The sequence below is a fragment of the Pempheris klunzingeri genome, chromosome 11 (genome assembly GCF_042242105.1).
Source record: "Pempheris klunzingeri isolate RE-2024b chromosome 11, fPemKlu1.hap1, whole genome shotgun sequence".
Classification (NCBI taxonomy): domain Eukaryota; kingdom Metazoa; phylum Chordata; class Actinopteri; order Acropomatiformes; family Pempheridae; genus Pempheris; species Pempheris klunzingeri.
The window spans coordinates 5,578,072-5,595,119 of NC_092022.1; the positions used below are offsets into that span (position 1 = coordinate 5,578,072).

Consider the following 17,048-nt stretch of genomic DNA (forward strand, 5'->3'; position numbering starts at 1 on the left):
CTGGTTTCAGGTATGAAGCACATGGATCAAACAGGATACACACTTCCTGGTTACATTTTCTCTGTTTATTAAAGTGCTCTGGAAAAGGAAAAAAAAAAAAAAATAAAATAGCAAGATTCATATCAGAAACATTTACAAACTCACAGATACAAAAGTCAGAGGCTCTGTGTTACAAAAGTGAAAAAGCACTTTGAGAGAAGAAACAGCGCTTTGTAGAAAAAGAGAAGTCTGGGTTGTTTTGTAGAACTGGGGTTTACTGCGACTGAACGACTGTCAGTTTACTTCTCTTTTGACACATGGACTAATCTGAAAGTGACACCACAAACGTTGCCCTGGAATGTTTTTTGAATAAACTTTGGCTCTATTTAAATGTACTTAACTGTTGACCTGCTACAACAGACTTTTCTTAATCAACAAAAAGAATTAACAACTGAGGAACGTATTAATGTAAAAAAGTACCAAATAGGTTTATTTTCAGTAATGATACATTGTAAACCGGTTAATAAACATAGACTTTACAAAATACATCCTATTCAAGCATCACATGTGTATGTACATAGTTAAAGGAATGATTGCCTTTCAGAGCTTAGTTGGTCCACTTCAAAGAACATCAACAGCTCTTCTTCTCACCCAGACACAATGTTTTGAGCCAATTGTTAATGTTTGCATTAACATCTAGACATTATATGTGAACAGACGTGTGTATGGTAGGCCACCTCGAAGTATTCAGCAAAGACTGAGCAGTGACAGACTTGTAGCAAACTGATATGATCGAATGCAGCAAAGTCTGAAATAATTCCTCAACACACACACACACACACACCATGAGAACATCCACAGCACGCACACACACACACACACACACACACACACACCATGAGAACATCCACAGCACACACACACACATTGGCCTATAAAACCTACAGAGCTCAGCTATGGCTTAAGAGGACGTTTTAAAATACAGACATTGAAAACATGCCGAAGACATCTGAAGCGTTTGTCTCTTTGCCTGGAATGAATTTCACCTCGTTGCATTCTTGACATGCCACCCGAGGCCGACCCACTGACTACGTGACTGCAGAGCAGACGCCATGGAACATACAACATTAGCCGATCACGTACACGTGGTCACAATGGAAATGCACAAATCATTTGTGCAACAGGTTTAAAAAATATACCTTCATGTAAACCTTAAAAATAACATTTCCTATACATTAATGATACCAGTGTTTAAGGCACAGTCTGTACAGTCGACCAACAATTGCAGAGTATGTTCTGTAAATCTTTCTTCCCCAGGATGCATCTAAAAATGATATTTCTCTTTCATTGATACCTGTTTTTCCTGATTAGATGAGCAGAATTCGGGAACATTTATTTGTAGACATTTCCAGAGAATTGCAACTCGGCCTTAACTAGTATTCGTTGTTTATAAAGTAGCTGTGTCCCTGCCATCCGCCTCAAAGTTTAAAAAGTGCTAGAACAGACCTGATAACACCCATCAAGTGTATTGCAACAACTGCCATCCACAATTGACCTTGTGCGCTTTAGTCCAAGATCATCCCAAAAGCCTTTTGTTTCTCTACAAACTGCGTTTTGGCTTCAAAAAGGCCAATTTTCAACGCATACAGAGAGAAAACACACAGGGACAACCCTGTACCAAATGTGGAGCCAAACTCCATTCAAAAATCCACCGTTTTAACATGCATACACACTGGAGCATGCCATTGGATCTCTTGGGGAACTTTACAGACTTCTCATTGATGCTGCACACAAACATAACCCCGGTTCTCTGAGCAGAATGACTTCATTAGACTCAGTGTTCAGATTTGGAGCCCAAAGTGTCCAATAAATTGTGAAACAATTTTCGTATTAGTATTAAAGTATTAAAACTCAACTGCTATCAAGCTATTTCAGAATGTACTGGTTTATAAATCTTACTCTATTTGTATGATTGTTTATTTTTAAATATTTAATTTCATTTTATTTATTTGAAGACGTCATACTTTGTCTCTTATTCCTGCACGTTTATTCCACCAAAATAAAAACGGACCAGAGCAAAAGTGGCCCAGTATTTTTAACCACAGCATACTATAACTTTAACACATATGAAAGGCAACGTTATTACGACAAACTTTTTTTGAATGGAGTTTGGTGAGACCTCTCATCCATAAAAGACAAAAGGGCACAGAGCACGGTCGAGCTAAAACCAAGACTGAGGAGTCCAGGAGACCTTGAAGATCGTGGAAACGGCCTCAGAACTCCTCGTCCTCCGAGCTGAGGTAGTTCTGCTTCTTCCTCACGTTCCAGTGCAAACACTGGGCCAGGCTCTCGAACCAGTCGTTGACCGGGTCCCGGAAGCAGATGGAGGGAACGGGGAAGCAGGAAGTGGTGATGGTGATACTGGAACCGTACGGGCGATGGAATAAAAGAAAACAGAGAAGGTTTTGCGTCATAAAAGGCTGAATGAGGAAAGAAAAGTCCAAGCAATTGCAATCGCACGAACAAAAGAGGTGTCGACATCAGGTGCAGTAATATGACTGTCTACTGATGCAACACTGGGTATCTGTTTACAGACGCTACAGCAACTCAAAATGGCAGCTCGTTTCAAGAACCAGGAAGGTGATTATCTCTGGATGAGTTACATAAAGGAAGAAGCTGGATCTTGCACATGAGACACTCTTGGCCTCAAGCCCATTAAGCAGGTCGATAAGGTTACGTAACAAAGCCTGTAAGTGTTGAGGCAGCTGCTGGTGGAGTTAAACTTATTATCCATTACAAGACGTTGGTCTTTGTTTTGCTCTGTTTACTCAGCTTCACGCCTATTGTCTGTGGCCTTTGTGATGACCAGCTCGGTATGTGCACTAACCTGTCTCCGTGGCAGATCTCTTGTCTCTTTCTTCCATCAAACGACACCCAGGCTGTGTTTCTGGCGTCCCGTGACAGCATTATCTGAAAATCCACAAGCGAGAAATGAAGACCAGCCAAAGAAAGAATGAGTTTTAAAAGTTTGCACTTGATGCTCCGCTGAAATGAAATTCATTTGTTTTGAAATCTCAAACTTTTGCTGAAATTCAAAATCCACGACATTCAGTTTGATTTACCTCCAACTTATATAGTCGCTATTTTTTTTTTAAAAAAGACAGTGAATACCTTCAGTTCCACACCGGCAGGCACCACGATGGGTCTGAAGGAGAGCGAGTGTGGGCAGATGGGGGTGATCATGATGGCCGGTACATTGGGATGGATCATGGACGCTCCTGCTGCCACTGCATACGCTGTACTTCCTGTAGGTGTAGATACTATCACACCTGAGGGGACACGGAGACACAAGCACACAGTGAACTAAGGGGCAGCAAAGCATCGCAGTAAGAAATACTGCAGCTCCATTAGTGACACCCCGACTTTCTCCCAAGAGCACTTCAGGAGTTACTGAGTCATCCTTCACAATAAAAGCTGCACTAATTACTTAGAAACTTAAATATGGGACAAAAAAACACTGGAGAAGATGGAACCAGGAAACGTTCTGCATTTTTCTTGATATATGACTTCAGCTATTGAATGAATATCAATACTGTGCTCAGTTCTCTGCATTGACATAAGAGCAAAATTCATGCACCATCCATTTTGCGTCGATAGCATCAACGTTTAATTTCTGTCTTTAATTAAAAATGAAACAAGCAACAACACTTTTTAAAACATTATTATTGTTGCTGGCTAATTTCTAATCTACATGTTCAGTCCAACATTACTTCCCTGGTGTCCTGCTTTCACATGTTGATCTGAACACGGATGTCTGTGACCCTCTATGTCAGTTAATTTGTTACAAGCAGTTTTGATAGATGGTTTGTGTAATTGTTAATCTGCATGAACCTCATGCAGCCTGCAGTTTTTCAGTGCCAAAGAAAACTCAAAGAGATGACACAATGTTTATGACTCATATTCAAAACATCTACCACTGGTGGCTTTTTATAGAGATTGGAAATGTTTCTATTCTTATTTTTATATCTTATCTTTTGTATAAATATTAAGCCAAAGAAACACAAAAGTGATTGCCTTGCTGTGCGGTCAGCCGAAGGGGCACATATTAAACTTTGCCCTGTCCACACACCGTCTTGTTTGGGCTGCCAGGCAGATGTCACTGCGATCCGATGTGTGTGTCAGCACTCTGTTGGCGGTTCAGACCTCATGTGGCCTGAATATTTACATTTTCCCAGGCCGCTGAGCACCAGCACAGATTATCCACCCACTCACCATCTCCCTGCACCGTGGTAATGAGGTGTCCGTCCAGGAAGAGGTCCACGTTGGAGAGATAGGAGGAGGGTCCTCTGTCCACCACCACCTCATTCAGAACCTGAAACACACACACACGTTAGCTTTAGAAACCTGTGGCAGCTGCTGCAGGTTTCTGAACCTTCACAAACCTGAAAAGTGTTAACACCGTGTGTCCATGCACACGTCAACACACTCACAAGCACCTGGTCTACACTAGACACCCCCATCATGGGACATGTGTCAGTAAAAATACTTCTCTAAGTCCATTAACCTCATACCTGCAGTCGGTGCTACATTTCTTGTTTTAGACATGACGACAGTTTTTGGCTGTGTGGTTCTTTAACTACGGGTTCAAAGCCTGCAGGCATCACGGTGAACACTGATCAGTCATTATGAAGGCGTTACAGGGCCGGGCTGTTCTGACCTGCTCGCAATGCGGACTGAGGCTGCAGTGGAAATGCATAATGATAAATTATGTTCATGTTTCTTTAATAGGATCCTCGCTAGCTACTAAGTTTATTTTTGTTTATGTGAATGAGATTTGTACCTATAAATGTAAATTGCATTAGAAATAAAATGTGTTATTGTTATGAACAGAACAATGGTACAGAGAGACATCCAGTCCTGCTTCTTACAAGGACGGAATGATTATTTATGCTGGTAGAAGCTCAAATGTCTTTCTTTCGTTAATACCTGATACTGCATGGCTTTCCGGCTACTTTCGATGTCCCCATTAGTCAAGATGATGCCCTTTTCGTCCACTCTGGCCTTCTTCTCCCAGTTCTCTTTCAGCACCCGAACTTTCAAGCGACTTCGCAGGACGATGGCAGCATTACCTAAACATAAATACATATGCAGCCTATGATTTATATGTAAATGGAGCTCCGACAGAACAGAACAGGAGTGTTAATGCTGTAGAAGGACAGAGGACGAGTGACAATCTGTACCTTCAATAATTTGGGTGACCTGAGACTGGTAAGTGTCAAACTTGAAAGGCGTCAGGAAGCCGAGGGAGCCCAGGTGGAAGGCCATAACTGGTGGGACGCTCTCCTACAGGTAGAGAGAGGGCGGGGAAGGACTGTTATGCCATACAAGTAAACGCAATAACCCACAAAGGTTTTAAAAACGCCTGGATGAATACCTGGAAGAGCGAAGATGCATACAGCAAAGTTCCATCTCCGCCGAGACAGATGATGAAGTCTACGCGATTGGAGATGTCGTCAAGATCTGAGAGACATAAGGACAATAAAGCTTTTAGATATCTCTACCAAGATCCTCACTGACCTTTTTTTTTTTTTTTTTTTTTTTTTTTTTTTATACATGTATAGTGTCCATACAATCATAAGAAAGGTGGCTGGCTGGTTTTCATACCTTCTCTGAAAGTGCAGAATTTCTTAGTAATGGCCCCGAAGTTGTCATCGCCTGAAATGGCTGGATCCTCCAGAACTTTCTTTTCCACATAGACAATCATGTTTTTCACCTACAGCAACAAAAACAAAACCCCACGATATTAGCAACAGCCACTGCTTACATATATACATGTTTTAAAAAAAAATTAAAAAATCACCATCATGGAAACGTCATGAGTTTGCTTGGTTTTATCTGACAGATTCTAAATACACACACACACACACACACACACACACACACACACACACACACACACACACACACACACACACACACACACACACACACACACACACACACACACACACACACACACACACACACACACACACACACACACACACACACACACACACACACACACACACACACACAGTAGTTTCACACTGATCCCTCACCTGCTTCCCACCCTGATCATGCTCATTGTCACAGTCTGTGGGTGCGTGGACGTACCTCAGTGAGGAATATGCAGAGCTCTTTGAAAGGCTCCAGCAGACTGGCATCTCGTATCTTCTTGATGACAAGGACACTTTTTGGTGGCTTGTTCCACGTCAGTCTCTGGCTGGCGGGGTCCTGAATGTGCCTGAACACACAAACACAACTTTTAGTTCAGTGAGTGGGGGCGGGGGGGGGCAAAACAGACTCGCTTGATTAGGATTCCCCCTTACATCAGCACAGAGCTGAGCCTCGAGCCTCAGCTGATGTAAGATCTGTTAACTAACTGAAAAATCCTGCTGTTCATCGTAACCAGGTCTGCTTAGCATCTATCCAATTAGAGTCTCCAGCTTAAAGTCTAGCTCTGCCGCCACATAGTGCTGACCCCCGTGTGCCGTCTGCCTGGCCCTAACCTTAACTCAACCCCTCATGGAGACACAGCCATACAATCAGCACAATAGAAAACGTTAAGAAAAACAAGAGAAAGGCAAAGTAAAGACATGGGAGGAAAAAAGAGGGCAAAAATCGGTCTAAAACTCTCTCAGAGCCACAAGTTGTTCTCAGAGGGAAAACACGACATAAAGACAACTGGACAAACGGAGAAAACCTGAACTGTGAAACAAATCCGAATCATATGAAAATTTAAAGTAAAAGTAGAAAGAGCCACAGGCCAAGTCTAGGACTACGTAACAATACTGAAGCCTTTGAGGGCTCTCATCAGTTACAGCTCGGTCACACACGAGCTTTGGAGCAACCATTTTCGAAACAGTTATCAAAATACGATCAAACATAACATAAATGAAATTGTTAATTCTGGCAGGGTTACACCACACAGGCCTTCCACAGGCTGTAGATTACATGTAAATTAGCGTCGGTATCACACGATGACATTTACACCAATCACATGTCTCCACATGTGATTGGCGTAAAGGCGGTTTCTCAATACAGTCGGCCGTACCAATCAGTGGCCGTCACACGGACTACATGGTTTTGTAGCACACATACTACAAAAGCTGGTGTGAATGCATGAATTTGTTACGGCAGGGGAGGGCAACCGTGTGCTGCAGGTTGCCCACCGATGAACGGCTAACCTGAATCTCCACAGACCTGCTAACATCAAACTAGTCATGAAACAGTTTCATTCAGCTTTGGTTCCACTCCACGCTTGTTCCCTCTGGCCATGCGTGCCCCCTTTGCGATACTTCCACAACAAAAGCGCTTTCAACAATCACGTCATTTAGGTTTTACAGTGAATACGTCCTTCCTTCTGCCTTCTAACGGTGAGTTACAGTACAAGTGTTTGTTGAGGGCTCTGGAACCTCCACTAATCCACTCATCCCGCTCTTTCACTCCTTCTGATCTGAGAGCCGCTGCCAGCAGAACATATTACATCCACTGAAATTAGCTGCTGGAGTGTTTGGAATAAAAAAACCTGCAAACCCTCGACGATGCAGTGATATTATAGCATATCCTGTTCCTGCTGACACGTTTGTGGTGTTTCTGTGTTTGATAGCATTATATTGTTTGGTGCTTCTGATTTAAGATTAAGATTATTTATATATGCAGTAATTACTAGTATCAGATTGCACATTATTCCAGGGGTTATTGTCTCAACCACCTGTTGCATCTAAACTTTCCTGTACTACTGCTGAAGGCTAAACTGACTGAACCTAATTGGCCCAAACATGGACTGGTACAAATAAAAATAAAAACACTGAAGCTGTGCAGGTCTGGTTTCAAACACAAATACAGGATACAAAGCAGAACTTCATTAGCATTTGAAGCTGCGACGAGCTTTGATCAATTCATGGACAGTTTCTCGTCTGACCACCTCAAAGCTGCCACACCCTGACCCTGACCCCCCCCCGCCCCTTTCATTCAACAACCTGCTCTGTCCAAATCACAGGACCACAACCTCCCTGTGATAACACACAAACACGCACACTTCTGAAGTAGTACAACTAACAACTGATAAGATACGACTGGACTCCGTCACAGTCCAACCCTGCGCAGAAACATTTGACCTTTTCTAATTAAAGAAAACAACCCAAAAGCCGTAATAAATTCTCTATTTTGTCTAAACTTCTGAGGCATGACGTCAGTTTGATTTTACTATTAGCTCAGAGCGGTGAAGCTGTCTGAACATCTGGTTGAGTAATCCTCACACTGCCCGGTGCTGCCAGTAAATATTTCACTCATCAAACATGCTCTCTCTGTTGAGAAAGACACAGAAGCTCCTCTCACCATTTCCACACTTTGTTCTCGTTGTGATTCCCAGGACTGTCCTGCAGTATGTACTGGTTGAACTTCATGGCTGTACACATGTAACAGGGATGCTGCTTCAGGTCGACTCAGCTGAATAGTAGGGGCTCAGTCCCGGTGGCCTGCGCCGACAAAACAACTCATTCTGCCTCTGACAACTTCCTCGTACGCTGCACGCCGTAGAGCAGCTGGAGCAGCAGATTCAGTCCTCTTCTAGCGGTCGAGCTGCGAGTCAGCCAGCGGCTGTCTGAGAGGCTGAGCGGGGCTGAGAGTCTCTCCATGCGCTGTGGTCGCGCTCCAGGATCAGCTGGCAGCCCCTCGAGCTGAATCCACAGTGGCTATACTCGTCCCCACCGAGGACTTAACACTAAACCTTCCTGGAGCATTCTGCTGCCGAATTAAAGCTCTCACTCATCTTAAGGTTGACCTCATCTCAGCACCCGCCCACTCTGCTGTGCTGAGCCCGCCCATTTCAGGGAAGGGCTTTCCTTATTGGACAGGTGTGATTTACTGAAACACAACAATGACACGGGTGTTCCTAAAACAAGTATATCCAGTTTAATGACAGGTAGTATAACCCAATAAAGGCATCTGTTGTTCCACATTCTTTATTGAAATAATTCATTAGTTAATCACTTCAATTATCTAAAACCACAAAGGATGATGAAAAGTACTACATGGAAAATACATAAACCACAAAGTACTACTAGTATCTTAATGATAGAGGATGTATTTCTACCTATTCGTGTCCTCCAGTTCATTAACGGAAAGAGTGTCAAACCTATCGTATATTTTATGTAGCTGCAGAAAGAGGCCTTTTTTTTATTTTCAGACCCATTTTCAAGAAGAGTCTGTGTGGGCTGGTGACCTGCAGGAAGAGGAAGTGCAGGGTGGAAAAATATCATCAGTAGCACTATGTGGGTAAATGATGTAATCCTGTGTTATGGGAACGCACCAGGATATCCCTGAGCTTCCTGATGTCCTACTACAGTCACCATAAATAACCCAAACACCACCAGTTCTATTAATGTATATCTAGCATTTCGTAACGTTTCTGAGAGCCGTAATCTTCCCACATTGTGAGGTCTACCTTCACCTGCACTGCCCACCAGCCTGCACGTTGCTTTGCACCCTCACAAGCATTTTCAGCTCGTCGCACGCGGTGCTGACAGTCAGGATTTACACAGCATTCTCCGCAGTAGCTACCATAATGCTACTGCAGACTAATCACTGGGTGCAACTACAAAAGACACAACATCTACATGTGCTTGTGATTGGGGGAAATTTGCATGGGTGGGTGCGTCACTGTGGAAACCACCGCAGAGGGAACATTTTGACAATGAAGCTGGTGACAGAGGGAGAACTTCATAAACTAAAGCGTAACTCTGATTCTCTCTGACGACAAGAAGGCACACACAGGGCATCATGTGATGTCAACGATACAACACAACGTGTTGCTGTATGTGGGATCTGTGAGCAGACTAAATGTGGAATATAGCGTACTAATGAGACGGCTACGACTACAGCGACCCCCCTTTGGGTCATTGTTGTGCTTCATTTCAGGGTTTGTTTAAAAGGGTGGAGATTCTCTAAGTAGTCAAACAACAAGTGTTCTCTAACAATGCCTAATGCCTTCAGTAAAATAACAACAAGCCGGCTGTGCCCATCTACTCTGAGCAGTATCACAACCACACCCTACCAACTAGACTGAGGGAGTTTTCAGACTGGGACTACTTTACTTTACACCTCGGTGCCTGATCACCTTTCCTATGGCTTCATATTCATGCACATCTCCACAGCATTCCTCTTCCTTACAGTGCTGCAGCCAATGTTGGAATAAAGATAGCCTGGTTTTGCTACTTTTAACCTGTCTAGCAGCTTTGAGGACGCTAATCCTTCCATTACTGCTGCATAAAGCAAACAGTACTGGGAGCCACTTAAGTGAGTGACTCAAGAGGCTGACTGTCTGACCAGGGTTTGTCGGTGCATAACTGCACTTACTGACTCATTAAGTAGATGTGTGCAACAGTTCCAGCTGGCAGACACATTGTTCGGCGTTCAGCTTCTGTTGATAATGTCAGAAACGTGCTGATATGATTCTGTTATTACTCCTGTTGACTCACTGTATTGTGTTATTTATTGAAACAAGATATGCTACATTGCATTTGCAGTCTTACAAATGTACTAAATAATCCGCCTCCTCTTGTTCCAGCTGCTCAAATTTGAAGATTTTCCTAATTTGCCTAAATATCTTTATTTGACAAACTAATCTCAAGGTCTTCTTTGGTTTGTGCCGGGGTCCATTACCATTCTCACAGTCTTAAAGCTCTGGAGGGAGTAAGTGACCCTGACACACTTCAGTTGGTGTGCATATGCAGTTTTACTGGTTTTAGGAGCTTTCTGTTTTCTTTCTGGTATTCAGCAAGTCAAAACACATGCTCAGTCGCGCTGGCATCAGGTGACTGACCTGACCGGTCAATAACATTCCCCTGTTTTTAACCACATAAAGTCCTGGTCTGCCTTGTTTGGGGATGTTTGGGATTAGTGTCCTGCTTAAATCCTAACCTCAGTCACTATTAGGTTAAACAGCAGATAAAATCTGACGTGCTGGAGCAGAGACAAAACAACAACAACAAACTCATCACCGCCTTAATGCGTTTTAAATTCACTATCACTTTAAGTGGAATCACAGAACAAGTAGGACAAGAACGTCGGACAGATGCATTTGCATATCTATAAAAGCAGGTTCACTGTAACAACCTACCGAGCTCTGTTCAAACCCATAAAAGTCAAAGTTTGGACAGATGCCGAACTCACGGAAAAGGTTAATTCAGCAATGAACATTAATTGATTCATTAGTGCAGCCATAAAGATCATCATTGATTTCATCATGGTGACATATTGAAATCAGCCTATGATGTTACATAAGAGGATATTGAGACATTTCAGTGCTTGACTAGTTTCATGAGGTTAAATGTTGATCACAAACAACCAGTTTGATGGCTTTTTCTTTAGAGGTTTTTGATGTCTAGTACATTTTGGATTGCTGACTGATTTTCTTCCACTGTGGAGTCAGTTAACGCTCCTTAAACTTGAGCCCACTCAAGTTAAAAAGGAATTTCATTTTCTCTATTTTTTTTTTAACTTGCCAAATTACTTTTTTATGTAGTTCAGGGAAAAGGCTGCAGAGGCTTTAACAGCAAGTTTCTACCAGAAAGTTAGAGCCATCAAGACACATTATCGATGCTGGTTCAAAGAAAGGGTTAATTTCAATAGTGTTCCTTGTTTTGGGTGTTGCACTGATACTACTAAGCAAATATGCACTCTGGCCCATGACTGAAAAAACAGGGGCACAAAACCCATTTGCTCTGTCCGACTTACATTACTGCGTGTGGATTCTGCAGCATACATGCCTTCGGGCCGAACGTGGTCACAGGGCTCGGTCCATGAAGTGACTGAGTCCTTCTGAAAGAGAGGATGACAGAGACAAACATCCAGGTTTATGCAACAGAACTTGGGCAAGGGGCAAGTATGCAAATGGTCACCTTTAGAATTTGTCAAATCCGTTTGATTTGAAAAAAAAAAAACCCACGAAAATATAATTTTTCCATCATTTACAGGAGAAATGGTGAGAAGGAGAACAGCCGGTGTTGTACTTACATGGTTGCTGATGGAGGTCTCTAAAATTCCTACATTTCTAAATGAATCTTTATGCAAAGTCACCAAATAAATTCAACTTTCGTTTCTCTGTTTCACAGAAGAAAAGAGAAGCGAAGCTACAGTGATTAAAGCACCTAGAGATTGAGCCTCGAGTTAAGCATTTACACAGTTTCATTTATCATTGGTTGGTATCGGATCATTTCACAGTCTGTGGCTCATTTTCATGGTGACCAACCTCACTACCAACGCTGTGGCAAAACTCTGCACACTTCTTGGCAAATGGTGATAATGCATTGTGAAATGTTTAAAAACAAACACTTCTATCGCTCCTTCCTGCACAAATATTGTCTCAGTAAATGATCAAACAGAGCCCAACAGTTTTAATAACCATTTAACATGAGCACGTCAGACATCTTTATCTACCCTGCAGCTCAGTGCACCCACCACCAACAGTACGACTATACTGGGGGGTGAAAGGTCAGCGAGCTGGAGCTGTGATAGAGGAATGCGAGATGACACAACAACCTTTCACGCTGCATCGCATCAACTCAAATCCTCTTAGCTGGCTGATTCTGTGAATTCACCATCTGCTGTCTACTGGCCCTTAAAGCTGCATTTATCAATATTTCCACATTAACACTGAATGTAATTCATAAAAGTGTGTCGTTATAATACATTTGACAGCTCTGCAGAGGTTTCAGCCTATTTTAGCTCTGAAAACCTATTTCTGTAGGTTTAGCCTTATTTCTACACCACCTATACTCTCATGTGTCGTGCCTGTTTCGGTCATGTGCTCTAACTTTTGGCCATCTGTCATGATTCTGCATGTGTATATTTGTCTGCACATATTTATGTATGTTTGTTTGCATGTATTTATGCATGTGTGAATGTTAGAACACTTGTATACTTACACTTGTAGGTTTGTGTTTCATCCTTTATGTGAAGCACTTTGTAACTGTGTATTTCAAAAAGCTATGAAAATTAAATATAATAATAATAATAATAATAATAATAAATATCTTTTTAAATACAGCTTTAAGATTTTTCACCACCTCAGGAACAGCACAACAAAAAGGAAAAAAAGAGCTTGGAGACTGAAAGACAGAAGGTGAAGAGATGCATTTGATGCATCTGATATTTAAATGGCTAAAAAAGACAAAAAACGACCATATAATTTGTAATTTCCAACCTGGGGCCAGAAATGACTTTTGACCAAGAGGGACATTTTCGTGGAGACAAGAGGTGCAACTAACAACCATTTTCATTACTAATTAATAAAGCAATCGTTCATCATCAAAAAAAAATAGAGAGGAAAACATGCAGAAGTGGCTTCTTAAAATATACTGACTGAACAGTCTAGCACCAGACCAATATTCAGTCTGCAGTGTAATGTGAAAGAGAAAATCAAATCTTGTCATCTGAGAACCTGGAACTGGAAAATGTTTGGCATTTCTCACATCTTTTGCTTGAAATTATTAATTACAATAGCTGCAGATTATTTTTCTGTTGATCTACTGAAAAGAGTGATGTGGTTATATATTGTTCTGTGGTGGAAAAATAATGGAAACACCAGAATATAAAGAGCATTATAGCAACTACAAAGGCAGCTAAATGGGCCACTCGTATGACTGAATGTAAAGATGGTAAAACTCCGGCTGTTCAGATAAAATCATTCTGGAGGAATCTTTTCTCTTCCTTTTGGCCGATGATCAACCTGCACTTTTACTATTTACCCAGAAAACAACATTTCAGTCCAACACTGGATCTTCATTAGTTGTTTTTGTACTCTTTAACTTAACTTTTTAACTCTTTTTGAAATGTTCATCACATCAAATATTATTATGTTGGTAAAAAGCTAATAATAGACCAAACCTCTGACTAGATTTCAGAATCTTAACCAAATTCAGATACTTGGCCTTTAACTTTCAGGCACATGAATAAGGGAACCTATTTCCCTTAGCTTTTCTGTCAAATATTACAAAAATGAGAACTGTCTTTGCCAAATTAGGCCAATTCCAGTGAAACTGTATATGTGGGGGAGTATTTCGACATCTTGGACGTCACTTCTTCATCAATAATGGGACAGTCCCGTCTCTTTAAGGCTAATGTTATAATAGCAGCCTTTTCACTTCTCTTTGTAAGAAACCTCATCATTGTTGCTGAAACAACATTGTTGCCCTTGCAACATCCGTGGTGAACAAACATTTCACGCCTCAAATCTTCTGTTTCGTTGATGCCATTTTTCTGTAGGTTGGAGGAACTGTACACACCTACACATGCATATTTCACAAATGTCTGAGGTGGTGCAACACACATGTCACAAGGCTGTTTCAAAAGCGTTTCTTAGGCAACAGCAGCTGTTCTTAAAAACCACTTTGGTAAATTGTCAGGTTATTGTTTAAAATAGTAGGTTATAGTTTAAAATATTTATTCAGGAGCAGGCATGTCCTTTCAGCTGAACAAATGTTGGTGTCCTCACATCTCAGATTTTGTGAGTGGTAATGCAAAATAACTTTAATCCTTAAGGCAGCACGTTGTTGTTTCTGATGTTATCTAATGTGTCGGTTTCACACAATACCGAAATGTAAATGAGGCAAATCCAGACATGCTTGCTTAGAGATTAGTTCACAATGCAGTGACATGGTTGATAAGTAAATATGTGTAAAGGTTTTGGCAGGTGATAAGCTTCAGGCTGAACATAATCATTATTAAGAGCTCCTATTTTGTACTCTGAATAGAAAACAAGCCAGTTCATGGTATGCACGGCCTGGGGAAAAGACAATAACAGCAAGTGTCTTGTAACACAACACACATGGGCTCCTGTTTAACACTTGCCTGTACTCGGAGGAGCTGCTGGCTGAGGAGGTGCTCAGGCTGCGGGTTTTCCTGTTGCGTCGAACCAGGCTGCGGCCAGCGACCTCCCCTCCATCACAGGTGGAGCAGCAGTATGGGGCAGGTTCCACTCGCACCTCCTCTCCACCGTCCATCTCAGACAGCCAGGCTGCAAGTAAACTGACAGGCCACAGTAATCATTAATGAGGCTCCATGCAAACGTTAGCAGGCACACAATCATTAGCCAACTAAGTGACATTGATGTACAGCCCTGATCCAACCTTCTGCTGCACCAAACTCCATTGGAAAGAAAGACATTTTATTAATACTTCATAAAACTGAAAACACCTTATGTAATATTATTTTACGATTAATTTTCACAGATAAAAAAAAAAGAATCAGTTATTATTCGGCACACATATAATCCCCTATGGCACACATTTTCAACTTTTCTTATCGACTTAATTACACTACTTTGCCAAATTACTGTTAATGTTTAGCTGAAGCAATTTCTAGCTGATGTCTCTAATGTCTGACATGAAATGTCTGTTTCATTCTGAGAAACTTTACATTCATGCAGCAGCTAAAGTGTACAGCAGCACATTAGCGGAGTTTATTATGTCAGTAGAATTATATAAAAGGTTTTGTGACGTTAGCGTCGGCTAACGTTAGCCAGCTAACTATAACATAGCTATATACAGATAAATAATTATGTTACGGCTGAGTGAGCCCGGGAGCGTAAACTCATTATTGATCAGCGTTAGCTACAACAACACCTCTACCGACACACGGGACTGTTAAGCGGATGAATGGTGACGGATCCCCACAGCAGAACATCCACAGCGAGCTAACTAAGCTAGTGTTAAGCTAGTTAGCGAGCCAAGCTAGCAGTTAGGCATGTTCAGCACAAAGCAGAATATCCCCCGCCTGCGTGGCCAACACTACCTTTCACCCACAGCGTTACAGGGACCAACACGGGTGTGGAGCGCAGCAGACCGCCGGGGGATCACAGCCTCACCATTAATCCAGCAGATAATAATGTTACACCATCTTACTTCAACACGGAGCTGTCAACAGTCAGCTCATCGCTTCCTGACACCGACTGACCAATCACAGGCTGCCTCCTCACTGACGTCATGTTGGACGACTTCACCAAACTGAGTGTGTGTGAGAGAGTGTGTGTGTGTTTTTAAACTCTCAGGCTGTGTCAAATAACTATGTTATTATAATATAATAAAGACATCACATGTCACATCTCATCATCTGTTTTTACCAAATACTTTATGGGGTTTTACACTCCAACCCACTCATGTACTGTTTTATAATATGTAATTGTTTAGTAGACTAGAAGAATGATAAATACCATTATCATTAAAAATATAGAAATTCACATCATAATTATTGATATGCCTGGGGGGGGGGGGGGGGGGGGGCTGAGGTAAAATGAATGACTACTGCCCCTCCTGGGTGTCTTGAGGCTTTGGGGCAGTTGCCCACTTTGTTTGGTTTGTAATAATCCAAGCTGACACACTTTGGGTTCTTGTCCTCCGAACATGCAGCTGGTCTGGGCCATACAGTGAGATGCTGCTGTCCAATGTGTAAACTATAGTGTGAGAGCGCCACAGTTTAGCTCAATGCACACAAATCTGTCCCCTCAAGATTGTTTATCTTGATTATTCATGTGCCAAAACTCTGGACTATTACCTTGTAAATTCCCCTTGCAGATGACAAATGAATTATTTTCTCCTTAATTGCAGACATAGTAAATATTAAATGAGTTTTTTTTATGTAATTACTTAACATGCTGTATTGATGTTAGAATAAAAGTGTTATCATCACATAGCAAAGCATGACATATAATGCTCACACTAACAAAACAAGAACTGTACAGTGAGCAGACATTGACCTGACTTCACAATCAGAGTATTCTCACTTCTCTGACACAGATTATTATTAATCTGTGTTTTTGTTTAGTACCATATGATTAAATAATGAGTTTCATTATGTTTAAATAGTACGCCTGTATATTCTCTGTATATTTTTTTGAATACAAGTAAAAAAAACCTTGTGCCACTTTACATGGTTTTCTTTAGACTTCATTATAATATGCACAATTGCAGGAGCCCAAAAATGGAGTTTCGAATGTTTTAGAGGAATGTATTTGCTCAGGAAAAATA

The 17,048-nt window shown here is 41.6% G+C and overlaps 1 protein-coding gene across 3 annotated transcripts; it reads right to left on the reverse strand.

Moving 5' to 3' along the window:
• Positions 1–49: 49 nt before the first annotated feature.
• Positions 50–15,983, reverse strand: nadka (NAD kinase a). Of its 3 annotated transcripts, XM_070839823.1 has the most exons (12): positions 15,927–15,983; positions 14,875–15,051; positions 11,761–11,844; positions 6,136–6,265; positions 5,644–5,752; positions 5,414–5,499; positions 5,220–5,322; positions 4,966–5,108; positions 4,252–4,351; positions 3,151–3,308; positions 2,867–2,949; positions 50–2,400 (listed from the first exon to the last, which is right to left on the reverse strand). In XM_070839823.1, the coding sequence occupies exons 2-12, from the start codon at positions 15,024–15,026 to the stop codon at positions 2,253–2,255; spliced, it is 1,296 nt and encodes a 431-aa protein (XP_070695924.1). In that variant the 5' UTR covers positions 15,027–15,051; positions 15,927–15,983; the 3' UTR covers positions 50–2,252. The 3 variants fall into 3 exon arrangements, 2 of the variants coding, with proteins under 2 accessions (XP_070695924.1, XP_070695923.1); XR_011585230.1 differs by lacking the exons at positions 11,761–11,844; positions 14,875–15,051; positions 15,927–15,983 and adding an exon at positions 8,362–8,505 and having other exon boundaries at positions 50–799; positions 848–2,400; XM_070839822.1 differs by lacking the exons at positions 11,761–11,844; positions 14,875–15,051; positions 15,927–15,983 and adding an exon at positions 8,362–8,505.
• Between the last annotated feature and the right edge of the window lie 1,065 nt (positions 15,984–17,048).